Raw genomic sequence first — 18446 nt, forward strand, 5'->3', positions numbered from 1 at the left:
ATCTGGATAAAGAAAAACTTAAGTACACTTCCTCTGTCTGACAACACTATGATCATTTTGTTTCTCTCAATTGGCATACTTACAAATCCAAGGCAATAAATCTAGAGTGCTATTTATCTGTAAAGTATGTAAAGAATACTACGGAGGAAAGCAAAGGTCAAATTAAAAAAAACACACACACGCAAAATTTGCTTTTCATTCATAGAGACTCTCCTAAAGAATACTGTATTGGCTATTTTTCCACTTTACTTTAGAATACAGTGTTTTAGCCAGGATGGGATATTAAATTTTTAATTCATAGTTTTGTATTTGTATAATATAAAAAAGGATTCTTAGTGAATTCCTTTTCAGAATATACAAACAAAAATTTGAATTAAATTTTTTTATTGTGAAAATACTGTACAGAGGGGTTACAATTACATGGGCAAGATAATGAGTACATTTCTTATCAAGCATTGTAGCCTCCTCCTTTGTTTCCCTTTCCCATCCCTTCCCATCCTCCTCCTGTCCCCCCACCCAATCATCCCCCCACCAAAGTTGTAAAGTTCGTTTTAACACATTTATAAGATTATTTCTTCGAATCAAATTTTTTAATTTTGCTCATCAAATCCTAGTTTAACAAAGAAGTTAATGATATCTTATCAGTGAATTAGATACAATTTTAACAAATGTGTGTCCTCCCCTTTCTTTTCTACAAACAGGGCTGTAAATCATGACCTCTTTCTCTAGTGAAAGGCACTATATAATTTTCTGAGTGCCACAGTGATCTTCTAATATTTCTATGTAATGTAGGTTTCATGACTTTGAGACTGAAAAAAATAAAATAATCAGAGAATGTCTTCAAAATTTCAAGGTTTTAACTTGCTTGACTTGTTTAGAATAAAATCATACTTCTAAATAGTCACATCTAGCATTGGACCTAATACAGAGTGGATAATTAATACATGGTTCATTAATAAAACAACCCAACACTAAACAGAAGACTGATTACTTTTGCAATGCACTCATTCATCTTTAGGGAACAGATTTATTGTCACCTAATGAAGGTAAGCTATCACTTCATGGAAACAAAAAGGTCAGTGTTCATAGCCAAAAATAACTTTAGATCTGCACTTAAAAAAAATTATAAGGTAGTTTTTATAGGATGACACACCATATTCAAAACTGTAAAAAGCAAAATATTTGCATACAACTCCTAAAAAATTAATGTCAGACTAAACCACAAAAATAAGGCAGATTCTGAATCCCCTTGAAAGTATGAATGTATGTCAAAATGAAAAGACATCAGAAAGTAGACAGCCCTACATTAAAATGAGAAAAAAATCATGTTTCCTGAGTAAGACTCAGAAACAACACTAATTCTCCCCACCACTACACACTTCAGCATTGGTAGGTTAATTATGTCCCTGTGCCCTGCTACCTTGTTAACTGTAAACAACAATGTTAACACGGTCATTTTATCTTCTTACATTTCACCAAATTAAAAAAAAAAAACTACATTAGCTATAGGGACACAAAATGAATGGACAACATAGTTAAGTACAAATGTTTGTACTTTTCGGAAGGCTTGATTTTTCTTTTTACTATTTTGAGTACCACAAATAAAATGGCAGAGAAATATTTTGGAAATATTTCTAAGAAATAAATATGGAAAATTCTGTCAGGTATATTACAGAGAAACTATTTCCTTCAAGTATATGATTCTCAGTTATTTTATGATTTCATTTATGGTCATTTGTGTTACTAAAATTGGTATAGAAAATGGTCCTGGAAAATTAAATCTACAACCTGAGATACATAGCCGTATTTCCATTTTAGGTGAACAACTCAGAGGCAAATTTTATTCAAACATTTCTCAGATGGAGGCATCTTATCATTCTCCATTATTTTCAAAGATTTATTTTATAGAATATATAAGACTTTAAGTTTGTGAAAATATTTTATGATTTTTTTTTAAAATCCTTATAACTGGTCATCTTCAAAGTTAAGAACACTGTTTTGAATTTTTAATGGAAAGTTTTGTTCAATCTTAAGGTAAATCTACTTGCTATTAGGTAGTCAGACCTGCTTCCACAAGTATCCCATTATCAGTGCATCTAGATAATTGATCATGTATTGTAAGGTAACTGTAGAGGGCCTGGGGTGAGTCTCCAGCACCATGCGCACACGCACACGCACATATACATATACACACAGGCACACACACACGAAAGATAATTCTATGACATTATACTGTAAGTGAAAAAAAATATAGTTTGTATGAAACTGGCTGACATTATAAGGGTCATTTTTAAAGGTGAAACTGTGCAAGTCTGATAATTAAAATTTGTTTTTAATCTATGAGGCATTTATCTTCATAAAAATAGAACATTTAACGTCTTATCCAATAGTATAATTCATCTGTATAAGTACTACTTAGGCTCTCTATAGCTTCTTCTTAAAAAAAACTAATTTAAAAAATGAATATATTTTGTTTTGGCTCTTCTGACCTGGAAATAATAAAAGTGCTGTTCACTATGAAATTTAAAAAAAAAACTGTATAAACACACAAGCGTGGGAGCGTTTTTGAGGCACAGAATCCCTAACACACCAGAGGTCATAACAGACATTAACATAAAGAGGTCCTTTATATCATGTCACATCACAACATTTAAGATTTTCTTGGTAATACCATGCAATATGCATAAACAACATGGTTGTGATTCAGCTAAATCTGGTAAGCTTGCAAGCAAGGAAAAAATAGGTAATCCTGGCAGGAAAATTAGCTGCTTGAGTCTTTTCTTCTTTCCCTTTAAAGCCATCAAAAAGCTAAGCCTTCTTCCACGCGAAAGGCTGGAGGTCTAAAGCTGAAAACTAGTATAACAGTTTACTGTATTCACTGTCAATTACTGACAGTTCCTTCATTTTTACACAAGGGTTACACTTTGTTTAGTGACATAAATTTACAGTAATTTTCCCCATGCAAATAAAAAAATGTATTATAAAAGACCAACGGAAGCATAACCAATTACATGCAAAACTGCAACACAGCTTATTGTTCAACAATTATTTAAACACATTGATTTATATCACATATGTACAAAATATGTTTAAATGGAAATAAAAGCATTCTCTTAAATTATAGATCCGAGTATAAAAAATTTCTTTTTGTATAAGGAGCTCTCTTAACTTCCAATCTTCAGCACTGGCTTCCGGTTCTGCAGTGTTCGCCGTGTCGTGGAGTGTACCACGACAGGGCAGGTGGAAGAGGGGGACTTTACACAGTGCCAACACTGTGAGCCCCAGGACTGCTGGCTCTTCTCATGGTCCAGGCACTGACCTCCACTGAGAGTACACTCCAAGTACATGATCCAGCATTGTGGTGCATCGTGCCATGAGAGCTACTTCTTCGTCTTTTTTTTTTTAATAGTCCTCAATTGGAGCTAACTCTGGTGTGAGGTTTACAGATATATTTGTATACAACCTATCAACCAGTATTCTTGGCGTATATAATAAATTGTTCAACCCATCGATGTACTGACGCTCTTTAGAATACCTTAGTAATTTATACCTAAGTGTTAGAAGAAAACACAAAAAAGTAACAGAAACATGTTAAAAAAAAAACTTAATGCTGAATATGATCTAAGTTCTCTAACAATTAAAACATGTGAAGTCCTTTACAATTTCAGGTTCTCATGAGCATTTTCTTTATATCTCTGAACTATGATTCTAAATTAGCATTTTACTACTCAGAAATGCCATTTGAAAAAAGTAATTTTTCTTGCTTGCTTATTGATTTATTCATTTACTTATTTATTTAATGCTGTCTTGGGGCTTGAACTCAGGGCATAGGTGCTGTCCCTGAGCTTTTTTTTCCTCAAGGTAACAACTGTACCACCTGAGCCAAAGCTCTACTTCTGGTCTTTTGTCAGGTGATTGGAGGTAAGACTCTCTCAGACTTTCCTACTCTGGCTGGCTTAAACTGCAATCTTCAGATCTGTCTCTTGAGTAGCCAATATTACAGGTATAAACCACCAGGACCTAGCTTAATTTTGCATGTTTACAACTTAGACATTCTTAAAAAAATAAGATGTTTTGTGTCAAGGAAGCATTTTAAAGACTAGTTAATTGGATTCATTAGTATAGCATTGTGTGTGTGTGTGTGTGTGTGTGTGTGTGTGTGTGTGTGTGTGTGTGTGTGTACATCTGCATGTGTCTGTGTGAGACTGAGTATATAAAAACATCTTCAAAACAACACAAAAATGCCTTCCTTCTATAAACAATGTTCTCTCTCATAGATTTTGGGGAGGGGGATACAGGTATTTTTTAAACTATTATATATCAAAGAGTTTCATATCCTTGTTATCTGAGGACATTAAACTTACCGTCCTAAAAACTGTACTTCCCCTCGATGGTGATGAGGAATGGACTTGTACTTTCCTAAGTCCCCCTCTGGTCTGGTGACGTTATATCCAGCATAATGAACTCTACAACACAAATACAGAATGGATTACATGAGGTCAACTTCAAACTTCAAAACGTACATGCTGCCAATGATTTTAGGTGTTCTTCATGAAAGAAAAGATGAAATAGCATTAGGAACCTCAAAAATTTTCTGTCCCAAAGAATCCTTTCCTGGAGTTGGCAAATATAATTTAACTCACAGAAATGAAATATACACATCCTATTAGTAAGCAATTCTGAATCTAAACATACCTGTTCCAAAGGTCATCATCTTCTCCTCCCCATCCCCAGAAAGCGTTAGGAAATCCATTGATCTTTCTAAACTGTTCCACAGTCAGTCCACTTACACCACCAAAAAACTCTTTATAAGGAAGACTGAAAAAGAAAGCAGGACACAGTATTCTAAAAATGAAATCCTAACAGTCTGCCACACAAGATCAAACTTTTGGTCTCTTACGAGCTTGGCAAAATACACCCATGTTCTCAAAAAAAAAAAAACACTGGACTGATCAAATATTGTTCTGGAAAATGTGAACGGAGAAATAAAACATTTTCATATCTATAGTGCAATAAGTGCTACAATTAATTTGCTAGAGTAATAACATTATTTAAAAGAAACTGGATTTATTAATGCATAAATATAAATTAGAAAACTAGTATTTTACTTCAAAATGACTAGCTGGATTATATTCATAAAATACTCATGGATATTTACAAATATATTTACATACTGATATCTGGAGAGATTAACTATATTTTTTAATTTATATTTTATTTTCCCTACCTTTCCCTAATTTATATCCCAAGTAATTGGTCAAATCATGCAGTATTTCTGAGCTGTATTTTTAATAATCTACATTATTAGTTCAGATATGGATTGGCTTTCTGATGTTAAAGTAACTCCCCAGACCTGCAATACCCAATCAACTCCAGTGGTTGTGAAGGTACTTCTTAGGAATGGCAATGCTTAAGAAGTCAGGTGAGTATGCAGCACCACAGAGGAAAAAGGATCATGAACAGCAACCAAAATTAAGACAAGAGCAATCTGCCTGGCTCTAGAGCAAGTCTGTCAGAAAATAAGCAAGGAAGGATTTAAGGTTTTGCGAAGGACTTAACTCACTCAGTGTGAAGAAAAGCACTACATTCCAATGGACATGAATGGTTTAGCCATTAGAAATTGTTATCTTCAAGTATAAAAATTAATTTAGAGCCAGGCACAGGTTGCTCACGCCTGTAATCCTAGCTACTCAGAAGGCTATGCTCTGAGGATTGCAGGAAAGTCCGTGAGACTCTTCTCTCCAATAAACCACCAGAAAACTGGGAAGTAGCACTATGGTTCAAGTGGTAGAGTGCTAACCTTGGGCTGAAGAGCTGAGGGACAGTGCCCAGGCCCAGAGTTCAAGCCCACAACCGACCAAAAAACAACTTAATTTAGAATTCTTAATTTACATGACTTTTTTGTATTCTTTGATGAAAGCCATTTAACACTGGGTCTAACTTGATTTCACTAATCTGACCAAAATTAAGTTTCCAGAAGTTCTAAAACACAATTCCAGGTTTCTATGTCCCAAGAAATCACAATGGCCTCCACTAAAGCAACCCCAGACTCGGAAGTTCAGATGAGGAGTAACACGACATATGGTGATGAAAAATGCCAAAAACAAACCAAAACCCCAAATAATCTTCTGATGCCAATTCATCTGCTCTGGCCTTTGAGGATTTGTGCTTCTCTCTGCTCTGCAGATCAGATGCTACCAAAACTGTGATTTAAGTCCATAAAAATTGTGATCTCTTTCCCAGATTAGACTTGTACTCTTGGTCAGCTTCCGTTATTCTCACAACTATGCAGCCATTTACATTTTAAGATGTCTTCATGCAATGTCAAGGAAAACAGTAAGATTTGTTTCTTATAATTATAGAGAAGACCAAGAATGCACAGTTTAAGAAGACATACTTCAGAAGAAGGTCTTTCATGACCCCAAACTATCTCTAAGGTAGTAAGAAATAGAAAGAGCCAATATAGGTTACACAGCTACCAAGTGGGCATATTCTTGTTCCAGGCACAGCCATATAGATAGGCAATAGCATTACAACGAAAAAGAAACCAAACTTCACAAGTACAAGAGACTAGATAAGTTCCACCAAATTTTAAATATATATGTGAGGGGGGAGAGAGGGTGGGAGATGGAAAAGGATGGGAAGGGGAAACAAAGAGGAGGCAACAATGCTCGGTAAGAAATGTACTCATTATCTTGCCCATGTAATTGTAACCCGTGTGTGTGTGTGTGTGTGTGTGTGTGTGTGTGTGTGAAATGTACTCATTATCTTGCCCATGTAATTGTAACGTGTGTGTGTGTGTGTGTGTGTGTGTGTTTTTGCAGAAACTAGATTCCTCTCTATCACACCACACCCAAACCTCTTTGTAATACAAAGTGCCAAGATGGATGACCAGGCACTCCATGTCCTAGCTCCCAATGAGGATAGACTGGAGCTAAAAATGGTACTCTTTAGGATCCTGAGCTGTTTTAGCATTAGGCACATAGTGCTGTTCCAAAGCCAAAAAAGCTCCAACTGTACATCATATGGTATCAGAAATAGTGTGCACTACTTACATATACATGTATTTATCCAGCTTAGCTGCAAAGTGACGTGGCATCTCTCCACATCCATAATAGTTTCGGTCATTTTCAGGGAGATGATCCACATCATGGAAGATCACACAGTCCCAGACACTGTCTTTCATGGCCTCTTTGAAGCCCACGTTGAAGAGCATTGCACGATTGAAAGGTTGTGTGCCCGTCTTCACAGAGCAAATATAGAAAGAGAAATAGAAACGTACTTAGGTTTTGTCATCTGATGGCTTCCAATTTGTTGAATCATTAAGTAACAATCATATCTCAATCAAACAGACAAGTCAGGATTTTCAAATACAGGCAGGCATGACAATCATAGAGGAAACATTCTGAAAAATGTGCCATTAGATAATTTATTCAATACATGACTATTACAGGGTGTACATACACAGACTAAGACAGCTAGGATAACAGTAGGCAAGATAACTTTATGGGGATGCCATTGTGTGGTACATAATGCTATACCACTTGATCATCACATAATGTTGTATTTTAATAATGGAGAACTAGTTAAGTAGGCTACTGGTTCCAAGTTATAATCATATAAAATGGAATTTGTATTTCTGCTTTATTTCAAATATACCAACTCATATATTATAACCAGAAAAAATGTAAAATAAAAATACTACCTTTAAAATGACATTAAAAATAATGTTTGGTTTTTAGCAATGCTTTCTGTATACCATCAGATTTAAAAATAGAGGGCTGGGGAAGTAGCTCAATGATTAAGCACTTGCCTAACATGCATGAGGCCCTGGGTTCCATCCCTAACACCAACAAAGGAAATAAAAAATGATGCAGGAAACTAAAAATGACACATAGATCATGACCCTTCTCTTGTATAACAAAGCCAAATAAGTCTAACTTTCTATTATTAATGTTTATAATAGACATCAAGAACACTTTAAAGACAACTGGAACTTAACAAACAAAGCATGCATATTTCATATTATAACCATTTTCCTTTAGTAGGGAAACTGCACAGGCAACCACTCCTATGTTCATTGTTTGTCCTTCCTTCCTTCCTTCCTTTCTTCCTTCTTTCCTTCCTTCTTTCCTTCCTTCCTTCCTTCCCCTCCCTTCCCTTTCTTTCCTCCACCTCTCTCTCTCTTTCCTTTGCTTACTAAGACTTACTATTGTGTCTTTATCAGGAGCACTTTTACTTATTACACAAAACCCAACTCCCTACATTGCAAACATTTTCCTTCCTTTATAGTAAAGAATATTAAGGAGCACTAGCAATTAAAAAAAACTTTTATTCCACTTCTAAAGAAAATCACAAAGCATTTACCAATGTCTTAGCAACATTTCTCAAAATCATTTCCTATATACACATATAAGACAGGAAGGAATGAGACTGGATAAGATGTATTATTACTACAATACTGCCTAAGGAGTGAGGTCTTGCACTTTATCTGAAGTCACAGAAATCACTTTATTGCTTATAGCCTCTTCTTCACCAGTGAAATAGAATAAAATGAAAGGGAGATCAATTCTAACATTATTACTGGTATCTCAAAATCACCTTTGACTTTCCTTTAAGGTCTTAAAATGTTTTAAATAAATGTGGACATAATATTTAAATGTTAATAAAAAGAATAAGAATTTCTAACAATGAAAACTCTAGCATGTAATTTTTAAAGATTACAATAAAACTATATTGGGAGACTAGTGCTAGGCAGTGGGTATGGTGGTTTAACTCCTCAACCTCCATGACACAAAGCCAGACAGTTCCCAAGGTTAAAAGCAAGAAACAGAACTTCTATTGTGCTAAAGTATGGAGATAAGTGCTGGAATTGCTAGAAGAGCTGCAATGTATTATTACTCTTGACTGAAGAAGATGGGCTTTAACAGTTGAGTGAACTGATTTTGTTGTCTTTATCAAACCAAGATTAGCCCTAGTTTTCTAAGTATATATTATTTTGTTAAAAAGGACCAGTCAATAAGGTCTGAGCAATTAGTAACTGATGGAATCATTGAAACTAAATCATCCATCAGCTCCTCCCAAGCTCACTTCCCAGTGCCCTCACTTTTGTCTTGCAGTCTGGACTGGCTGCTACCAAATTGGACTTCTACTTCATGCCCTATGATCATCCATGCCTTTTATTTGGTTTACTTGCTTTGCTGAGTAACCTCCTTCAGGAGCTTCCTAAGTAAGGGCCAAGAGGAAATGTGCACTCTCTCTGTTCTTGTGGTTTGATTTACAAGATTTTTTTTTCTTTCATTTCAATTTTTGAGTTTGGAGAAGAGGTAAACCCCTGCACAACCCTTCATATTTAACTAGAATAGTTCAGCTTTTCATCAGTTGTTGAGCATTTCTCCTGGGCACCAATCCAGAAGAAGAATTACTCCTCTATTTCATAAGTGAAGATATTATTAGCTCAAAACCACACACTATCAAATGTATGCCCCTGAATTAATATTGACAAAGACTGAGATTCCTCGACTTAAGAGGCTTGAAAATTAAAATATAGATTTTTTTTGCAAAGAGGTTTTCATCATATTCACAAAATAATTCAATGGTGCTGATGATTTTAACATAACAGAAAGTTATCATTATCTTCCAGGACATTATGGACAATTGATTGAAGCGTCAAAGAGTGACACTAACAGTTGACAGTAATGATCTTGAAATCTAGTATCATGATTGTTATGGAAGCAGCTTTTTGTTTTACTTATTACCAGATAAAATAGGTCAATTTTCATAGTTTATGTGCTGCATTAAAAAATACACTGGCTTGAGCTGGGTGCAGTGTCTCACACCTATAATCCTAGTTACTCAGGAGGCTGAGATCTGAGGATCACGGTTCAAAGTCAACCCAGGCAGGAAAGTCTGTGAAACTCTTATCTCCAATAAACCACCAGAAAACTGGAAGTGGTACTGTGGCTCAAGTGGTAGAACGCTCACCTTGAGCTGAAGAGCTGAGGGACAGCGCCCAGGCCCAGAGTTCAAGCCCCAAGACCAAAAAAAAAAAAAATTACACTGGCTTAATTTAATCATTATATTTACAGGGAAAAAACTTAAAGAATTCTTTATATACCTATAAGTATTTTAGATGAGTGGTATTTCCACAATAAAAAAAGCAGATACAAAAATCTGAGAATCTTTTTCTTTAAAGAGACAGATGCAGAATAAATCACTAAGGAAGAAAAAACTATAAATACCTTAGGAATAAACATTTAAATAGTCTGCTACCAAATATAATAATAGAATAATGCAATCTGGGTACATAGTCTACAACAGAAAGTCAATGTTCTTTTACCAAGAAAGATGGCTTTCAAATGAAAAACTGAAAACAGGACAGCAAATGTTCACTATGTGCCACTTGGAAAAAAAATGTGGTTCTGATTCAGGTTCCCTGCAATGCCTAATAATGCTGATCAAATATTAATTTTCAGGGTTAACTAGCACCCACACCCTAGTACAAAGAAATCCTCAACCAAGAATCATACAGATCTGGATACCATAAACACACACACACACACACACACACACACACACACACACAGAGTCCATCTTCCCTTGCTCAAGAATCATCCAGATCTGGATACCATTAAAAATAAAACCACACACACACACACACACACACACACACACACACACACACACACACACACACACACACACACACACACACTCCTTCTTCCCTTGCTCTATGGAAATCCATGGGTTGAAAATTGAAATGTTCCTTCAAAACTGAAATGTTCTTTCAAAACTGAACACAGTGAATGTATCTGAGGTCACTCTGGAGTGCCACATATAATTTAGAACACACCCCAATTTGAAGCCCAGATGACTGTACCAAGTGTACAATGTCACTAAAATACGTCAATGTTATCTTTTCTCAAACATAATAACTGATTAACCTGTTTGACCAAATTTGACTAAGTTTGACCTGCTTGACATTTACTATAAGGTAATTACAATTATTAAAAGAAAAAAAGTACAGATCCAATCCGAAATCTTTTATTCAACTCTAAATCAAAGGATTTAAATTACCTGATTATCCTTAAACTTTTTTTTGTCAGTCCTGGGGCCTGAACTCTGGGCCTGGGCACTGTCCCGAGCTCTTCAGCTCAAGGCTAGCACCTATCACTTGAGCCATAGAGCACTTCCAGCTTTTTCTGCTTATGTGGTACTGAGGAATAGAACCCAGGGGCTCATGCATGGAAGACAAGCACTCTACCACTGAGCCACCTTCCCAGCCCCTATCCTTAAACATTATTAACTAAAGCCATAGTTTAAGTTGTACTCAGTAATTATCTTAAAAAATATTCTCACCTGCTCAATGACATAAAAGGCAAATTCCAACCGCTGTTTCTGAAGCATTGGAATCAGATGCAAGAAAAAGATTGGCAGATGTTCATGACGATTGCGGAAAGGAATGAGAACGGCCACCTTTAAAACAAACAGTCACGTCAGTAAGTAGATATAGCAGTAAATCCTAGAAGCAAAGATAACACTGAACCTTGGAAGCACCCAAACAGCCTACACAACAAAATGAGCAAGACCAGTAAAGCTGAAATTTCTAAGTTCACGTAAGTGTTTAAATTCACACACAACAACATACACTTGACAGTGAGCACTCACAGGCTATTTGTGTTCTTGGGAAGCAGGGGAGGTTGAGAGGGGTTCTGGAGGTCAATCAAAAGATGTGGTCTTCACTGGAGAGTTCTAAGAATGACAGGTTGAGATTTGCTGGTGGTAAAGACAACTGTGGTGCAAGTATGAAGAGTGGAATGGAGAAGAACAAAACTGGACTCAGGAAACTAACACAACAGTCCACGTAAAGAGGTAAATGGGAGCTAGAACTAAAGGGTGGGGTTGGGAAGAGAGCTATGTGGATTTTTAAGACACACAAGAGGAAACTATAGATTGGAGGTGAGGCGTGAGAAAGAAGGATGTACCAATATTAACTTTTAGGTTTTAAAGTTGATCATAAATATATTTTTGGAAGACACTATTAAGTGAAATATAACAGACATAACAAATGTCTCATGTTCTTACTAATATGTCTAAGTTAAAATAGCTGCTTCTCAAATGAGAGGAGAGCTGAAGGGTAGAAAAGGTAGGGGGAGAAGGAAATGAGAAAGATGGTGGAAGATCGAGACCAAAATGCAACTAGGTTAAGAGTAAGTCCTAGCATTCTGTAGCACAGTAGGATAACCCTACTTTTACAACAATCAATTACATATTTTATGATAAACTGAAAGAGTCCAAAGTCTCTAAACACTAAGAAGTGATAACTATACAAAAAGTCAGAAATGCTAATTAACTCTAATTTGATAATTATTCACTATCTGTACCGAGTTATTACATTGTAATTCATAAATAAGTACAAGTATATGTCAATTAAAAGTAAAAACAGAAATGCTTTGAGTTTTCAAATTGAGAAGAGGTGCTATGTAAATATGAGGTTCTATGTGAGTATCTTGCACAGAGACTCTCTTGAGAGATAAATTAGCAGAAACCAGAAATCAAATGTTTCAGTTTCAGCTGACCAAGAGTTCCACCTTACCCAGGTGTGGTGGTACACAATTGTAATCCTAGCACTCAGGAAGCTGAGAAACTCTAGTTCAAGGCCACACTGGGTTGCACAACAAGACCCAGCCTCAAACACCCCTTTTAAGATGAAGGCTCTGGAAAAATTAGGAATCCATGGAACATTCCTCAATATAATAAAGGCTGTGTAAGACAAACCTATAGCCAAAATTATACTTAATAGTGAAAAGCTAAAGCCATTTTCTCTAAACTCAGGAATGAGACAAGGATGTCCACTCTCTCCACTTCTCTTCAATTTAGTAATAGAATGCCTAACTATAGCAATAAGAAAAGATGCAAAGAAAAAGGGGATCCAAATAGGGAAAGCTGAAGTAAAACTCTCCCTTCTTTGCTGATGACATGATCTTGCATTTAAAGAACGCCAGATTCCACTCCCAAGTTACTCAAGCTGATCTGAAACTTTGGCAAAGTAGCAGGGTATAAAATTAACCCTTAAAAACCAATGGCTTTTCTGTATGCCAATAAGGAAAAGAGTGGGCTGAAATCAGGAAAGCAACTCCTTTTGTAATAGCCCCACAAAAAATAAAATACCTAGGAATTAACTTAACTAAAGAATTGAAGGACCTCTATGATGAAAACTTTAAAATCCTGAAAAAGGAAATTAAAGCAGAAATAAGGAAGTGAAAAAAACGTATCAGTATCCTAACCTCATTCTTCAAGGAAATAGGCAATCCAAAAATTCATATGGAACAATAAGAGACCCCAAATAGCAAAAAAAAAATCTTAGCAGAAACAACAGTACTGACAGAATATCAATACCAAACTTTAAACTCTACTACAAAGCCATAGTAATCCAAACAGCTTGGTACTGGCACAAGAAAAGACCTGAAGACCAATGGAATAGAACTGAAGACCCAGAAATGAACCTAAAGACCTATAGCCACCTAATCTTCAATAAGGGAACTAAAAAAATAGAATACAAGAAAGACTGCCTCTTCAATAAATGGTGTTGGCAAAATTGGTTAACCACCTGTAGAAAACTAAAGGTAGATCCTTATATTTCACCCTGCACCAGAACCAACTCCAAATGGATCAAAAACCTCGAAGTCAAAGCAGACACCCTGAAAACATTACAGGAATGAATAGGAGAAACTCTAGGGCTCCTTGACACAGGCCAAAATTTTCTTAATAAAGACCCAGAAACACAACAAATCAAAGAAATGTTGGACAAATGGGAGTGCATGAAATTGCAGAATTTCTGCATGGCAAAGGACATAGCTAGCAAGACCAATAGCAACCCACGAATTGGGAGACGATCTTCACTAGCCATACAACAGACAAGGGTCTTATATCTAAAATATACTTAGAAGTCAAAAAACTAAATCCCCCCAACAACCAATCCTGAAAGAAACAACTGTCCGATAAATAGGTGGTCTTTAGTCAACTTCTCTGAAGAGGAAATAAGAATGGCCAAAAGACACATGAAGAAATGCTCAACTTCTCTAGCCATAAAAGAAATGTAAAACAAAACAAAATTGAGATTCCACCTCACCCCAGTTAGAATGGCTATAATCAAGAAATCTAGTAACAAAGATGCTGGAAGGAATGTAGCCAAAAGGGAATCTTTCTGCATTGTTGGTGGGAGTGCAAACTTGTGCAATGACGTGGGAAAGCAGTATGGAGGTTCCTCAACTGACTTCACATAGAACTCCCCTATGACCCAGCAATCCCACTTTTGGGCATTTACCCAAACGATCACAAGCAGGGCTATACTAAAGCTACCAGCACAGATATGTTTATTGCAGCATTCATTATTTACCATAGCTAAGATATGGAACCAACCCAGATTCCCTCAGTAGATGTATGGATCAAGAAAATGTGGTATATACAATGGATTCTATCCCTCCATCAGAAAGAATGACATCACCCCATTTGTTAGGAAATGGAAAGACTTGGAAAAAATTGTATTAAGTGAAGTAAGCCAGGCCCAAAGAAACATAGGTCCCATAGTTTCCCTAATTTGCAATAACTAGTATTAGTCTAGGACAAGGAGAAAAGGTCAAAAGCTATGTACATATGACCATATAAGATGATGTTAAGTGAAATGAACCCCAAGATAGGGACACAACTTGTTTTTTCTTTCTTGCTAATGTTTTTTAACATATTTAAAATGTACTATATGATTTTGGGGGGGGACTGGTATGTTCTTTCCCCACAGTATAACCCGTTTTCACTGTATTTCATTCTAGTCCCTGCATCTTGTATATACATTTGTCTAATTTGGAGAGGAGAAGGGAAATAACAAAATGCTGAAATAAGGATATAGGTTTGCTCATTGTAATAATGAGATGTACAAGACTTTACAACTTGGAGGGAGGGTGAGTGGGTAGTTGAGGGGATGGGGAGAGAAGGCTCGATAGGAAATGTACTCGTTACACTATTCATGTAACTGTAACCCCTCTGTCCACTATTTTTACAATAAAAAACATTTAAAAATCTAAAAAGAAACAAACAAAATGAAACAATGACTTTTTTGACTCAATTATATATGACATTAGCATATATACATAATGTTGATGATTAACAACAGTTTTCACTTAATCAAGATGCACAATTAAGCTTCTGGTATCTTTACAAGTTTATTTCAGAGGTAAGATAGTATTTAACTTAAAAGTAATTTAGTCAACAGCATTTTTTAGAATCATTAGTTTAACAAACTGTGGTCATACACAGTCAGAAAACAAAGAAGTTTTTCTTCATGAACCAAAAAAGTTTGCCTTCACAAACCGAAGTTTTATCTTCATAAATCAAAGAAAATATGTATATGGAAGTGATTCTTTGAATATATGGGAAGAAAAGAGCTGAGGACATAATTCAAGTGTTTGCCTGTCATTTATGAAGCCCTGAGTTTGATCCCTAGCACCATACATACAAAAAAATTTATTGGAATTCAAGACTGAAAAATACTATCTATATAATACAAACCAGGAACAGAGGTTCTTGTCTATAATATCTGCTACTCAAGGAACAGAGACCCAAAGTCACCACTGGATACCAACCAGATAAAAAGTAATCTTTGGGAAAAACAAACAAGTATGGCCGGGCGCAGGTGGCTCACTGTAATCCTAGCTACTCAAGAGGCTGAGATCTGAGAACCAAGGTTCAAAGCCAGCCCACCAGACAGGAAAGTCCATGAGATCTTATTTACAATTAACCACCAGAAAACTGGAAGCGGCTCTGTGGCTCAAGTGTTAGAGTGCTAGCCTTAAGGTGAAGAGCTGAGGGACAGTGCCCAGACCCACACTTCAAGCCCCACCCAGGGCCACAGTTCAAGCCCCACGACCAAAAAAAATTAAAATAAAAATAAAACAACCAGGTATGGCCTCATGCATGTGTGATCAAATTTGTAGGAAGGAAACATCAATCAATAGTATCTTGGTCTGAGACACCTGTAGAAAAATTGCAAAGCCCTACTTAAGAAATAACTCCAATTAAAAAAGGACTGGAAGTGTGGCCAAGTGGTAGAGTACTTGTCTCGTAAGCATAGATTTTTGAGTTCAATTCTGAGTATCATAAAAAATATTGTCACAATATAGAAGTAAATAATTACCAATCATCACTTACTATTTTGTTTCCTAACTTTCCCATACAAGCTAAGTCTTTTTGACAATTCAGATTTGTCCATGCATAAGCTAAAAGGTTGAAATGTTTTTAAACTACTATTCTGAGCAAAGTTGACATTATAATTGCTAATTTTCTGATCAATTTTGAAATTAAAACTAATTTTCCACACATCATAAATCAAAAATACTATGTTTTCAAACTTAACAGTACACCCTATCTAATCAAAATACCTCTTTGTCATTGTATATTCTGGATTTTGAAATACAGTCTAAACTGGTGGTAGCAGAAAATCATATAAAAACCTTAAACCTGGTATGAATAAGTTTACCTAGACCAAATAACTTTTATCAATGAATGAATGCAAGTAACAGAGAATCATAAATTCTGAACCTAATCTGTACTTATAAAAATAAGATATATTAAATATTGTAACAAAAAACTGTTAACATTAGACCTGGGGTAAAGCTTAATGGTAGAACACATACTTAGCATATATGAAGCCCTGTATTCAATTCCTAGTAGTACTGAAAGGAGAGAGAGAGACAGAGAGAGATGACAGACAGAGAGAGACAGAGAGAGACAGAGAGAAAGCAAAGAGAAACATTTATCCATTTATATTACCAGTATCATAAACAGGATAAAATTCTAAATTACTAAGAGAGAACATAATATAGTTTAGTAAACCAAAGTTGTCTACCCCAGAAACCATACCAACTATTCATACTACTTTAGTGCTGATGAGACAGCAAGAAAGAGGCGCAGATAGGTAAGCAGATGCTCGGTTGGTGGAAGACAGACCAACAGATAATTTGGTAAGTGGTAGGAATGGATGTGGTTGCAAGGCCCCTGTGGATCACACTATTATATGGTCAGTACTATAGATATCATTTGGCTCACAGCCTGACTATCTCAAGGTTATCACAGCAATACTAGACCAACATCCAAGACTCCTTCCTTTTCCTCACAAGATGGTCACAGATGGAGGTGGAACTCCCTGTTGAGAAGGGATTTGTTGATAGCTTCAGCAAGGGTGGCATATTCAGGAATTCCTAAATAAATCTGATTCAGAGGCCTCTACGATTACCCTTTTATCTTTCTGCCAGTATAGTGCCTCATGTTTGCTCGACTTGCTTTCTCAGCTGCACCAACTGTATTTCAGTCATGCCTCCAGCCTGATTTTTTTGCTGGTTATTTTAGAAATGGGAGTATCTTGGACTTTCCTGTTAGGGCTAGCTTTGAACCACAGTCTTCCTAATCTTAACCATCTGTATATGTACAATTATAGGCATGAGCAGAATCTCACAGACATTGCTGCTCAGGCTGGCTTTGAATTGAGATCCTCAGATCTCACCCTCCTGAGTAACTAGGATTACAGGGGCATGAACCACCAGCACCCATTCTTATGTTTGTCTTAATTTAGGAAATGGCTATGAGAAGTAAAAGGAGAGGAAGGAATTAGATGGTAAGTCCATATCCCTACCACCTACTATATCAGAGCATAAGCAATATGATAACTTCTGGTGAAATCGAAGTGTGCTTGCCCTTCCTGGTTTTCCATTTGAACACAAGTTGGCAACCTATGAGATAATGTAAGTAGACAATAAGAATGGTTAAGGCAAATTACAAATTAAGGAAAGATGCTACCAGATATCTACAGTTCAAGCCCTAGGACCAGCAGAAAACAAAAACAAAAACAAAAACAAAACTGAACAGCAGATGTCTAATATAAGTCCAGTTCTTCTTACCCTCTCATCATTTTCTATCCCAGTATTATATTAGCACACACACACAAAGAGGAGGAAAGTGGAGGAATCAATTAAATATAGCAAGTACAGTTCATCTCGGAAGAATCTCTCTCAAATTCCTCTCATAACTTCAGTAATTTCATAGCTTAGAACTAAAGACTATGCTGAGAAGATGAAAGTGAAAGTGGATCTAAAATTAGCTTGTTTCATAGCACCTAAGTGAAACAAGCTAATTTTAGATCCCTAAATTAGTTTGTTTCTTGGAGACCTTTTCAGTACTCCTTACGTACTACATCACGTAGAGTTTACAGTCCACTCACAACTGCAAGTAGGAGCTATTCATGTGATGCATCTGTCTCCTAAAAAATGAGTCGAAAACATATCATAAAATTTAGAATCTATCTGGCAGACCAAAGGACAAAAACACTTCAAGTTTTTCCAATACCAAATTACCACGCTAGAAGGTTAGACAGTGTCCACGTGAGGGGCCTACTTTAT

The 18446-nt window shown here is 36.0% G+C and overlaps 1 protein-coding gene across 3 annotated transcripts in view; it reads right to left on the minus strand.

Moving 5' to 3' along the window:
• Window positions 1–532: 532 nt before the first annotated feature.
• Window positions 533–18446, minus strand: part of B4galt6 (beta-1,4-galactosyltransferase 6) — a 58447-nt gene continuing 40533 nt past the window's right edge. For all 3 annotated transcript variants that reach the window (XM_042675322.1, XM_042675324.1, XM_042675323.1), the window contains exons 5-9: window positions 11359–11475; window positions 7056–7243; window positions 4696–4818; window positions 4365–4466; window positions 533–3550 (exon numbers count right to left, since the gene is read on the minus strand). In XM_042675322.1, the coding sequence (XP_042531256.1) occupies window positions 3403–3550; window positions 4365–4466; window positions 4696–4818; window positions 7056–7243; window positions 11359–11475 (678 nt within the window). In that variant the 3' untranslated portion in view covers window positions 533–3402. The remainder of the gene's footprint in view (window positions 3551–4364; window positions 4467–4695; window positions 4819–7055; window positions 7244–11358; window positions 11476–18446) is intronic.

Source organism: Dipodomys spectabilis, unplaced genomic scaffold (assembly GCF_019054845.1).
Source record: "Dipodomys spectabilis isolate Male_0828 unplaced genomic scaffold, ASM1905484v1 ptg000024l, whole genome shotgun sequence".
NCBI classification, from domain to species: Eukaryota; Metazoa; Chordata; class Mammalia; order Rodentia; family Heteromyidae; genus Dipodomys; species Dipodomys spectabilis.